This window comes from Monopterus albus, unplaced genomic scaffold, assembly GCF_001952655.1.
Source record: "Monopterus albus unplaced genomic scaffold, M_albus_1.0 scaffold3920.1, whole genome shotgun sequence".
In the NCBI taxonomy this organism is placed as follows: domain Eukaryota; kingdom Metazoa; phylum Chordata; class Actinopteri; order Synbranchiformes; family Synbranchidae; genus Monopterus; species Monopterus albus.
Window position 1 is genome coordinate 1 of NW_018131788.1, and position 997 is coordinate 997.

The window sequence follows — 997 nt, forward strand, 5'->3', positions numbered from 1 at the left end:
GTGTGTGTGTGTGTGTGTGTTCTTCAGTATATCTGGTGCATGATGAATAAAGATGATGTTTCTCACACCGCACAGCATCCAGTCATGGGCATGATCTCTTGACAAAAGTAGTTTAGATGTCTTTCAGTGTGTTAATCTCCTGTCTTGTAGGTTCGTGCTCGGCAGGTCAGGACTTGTGTTTGTTTCGCTTTGTGGAACTGCAGGATGATTCCTACTCCTGGGGTTGGAGTTCAGGTCCTCAGCAGACACATCCGCCTCTGTGCCTTTGATGGAACTCAGGTATCAGGGATATATTTGTTGTATATGCAGACTGTTGCCACATTGCTTTTCCTTACCCTACCTGAGGGTCTGTAGAGTGGAAACAGTTTAATAAATCCTGTTTAGTTCTTCATTAATAGATGCAAAGTCACCTGTGCTAGATTTTTATTTGTAAAGTAGGTGTATTACATGAGGTGATTCATCTCCTTGATTAGTTTATTGAGAAGAATCATGTATCAGACCCTTATGACAACTGAGGAAAAGTATGAAATTATAATATATTGTTAATAAGACTAGACTTTCTTTCTAAATGAGCTGTGTTTGTGTTTCAGGTGTTGAGTAACATCCACACCGTGAGGGCAACCTACAACTCTAAAAGCCCCAAGACTTGGAGCTTCTCTCCAAAGGTAAGTCTACAGCTTTGTGAACTGTGCCCAAACTACTTCTTGCACTTAAAATCTAATGGTTGTGACTGAGATGAAACACTACAGTTTTCCTAAATCTGCACCTGAAAACCTAAAAACACAACCAGAACATTGAAGGTAATCTTATGCTTAAAATTAATTTACATATGAAATCCAATGTAAGTGTGTGTGCATTTGCTCCAGATGACAGGTATGCTACCCACGCTCCTGGATGGGGACTGTTTCCTACGCTGCAACTCTTCGTCTCCTGACCTAGGGATCCTCTTTGAACTGGGAGTCACCTTTATACGGAATGTATGACAAACACACACATA

The 997-nt window shown here is 40.8% G+C and overlaps 1 protein-coding gene across 1 annotated transcript; it reads left to right on the forward strand.

Moving 5' to 3' along the window:
- Window positions 1-154: 154 nt before the first annotated feature.
- LOC109954165 (nephrocystin-1-like) lies at window positions 155-984 on the forward strand. The gene is made up of 3 exons (XM_020589566.1): window positions 155-279; window positions 591-665; window positions 867-984. The coding sequence occupies exons 1-3, from the start codon at window positions 205-207 to the stop codon at window positions 981-983; spliced, it is 267 nt and encodes an 88-aa protein (XP_020445222.1). The 5' UTR covers window positions 155-204; the 3' UTR covers window position 984.
- The last annotated feature ends 13 nt before the right edge of the window (window positions 985-997 follow it).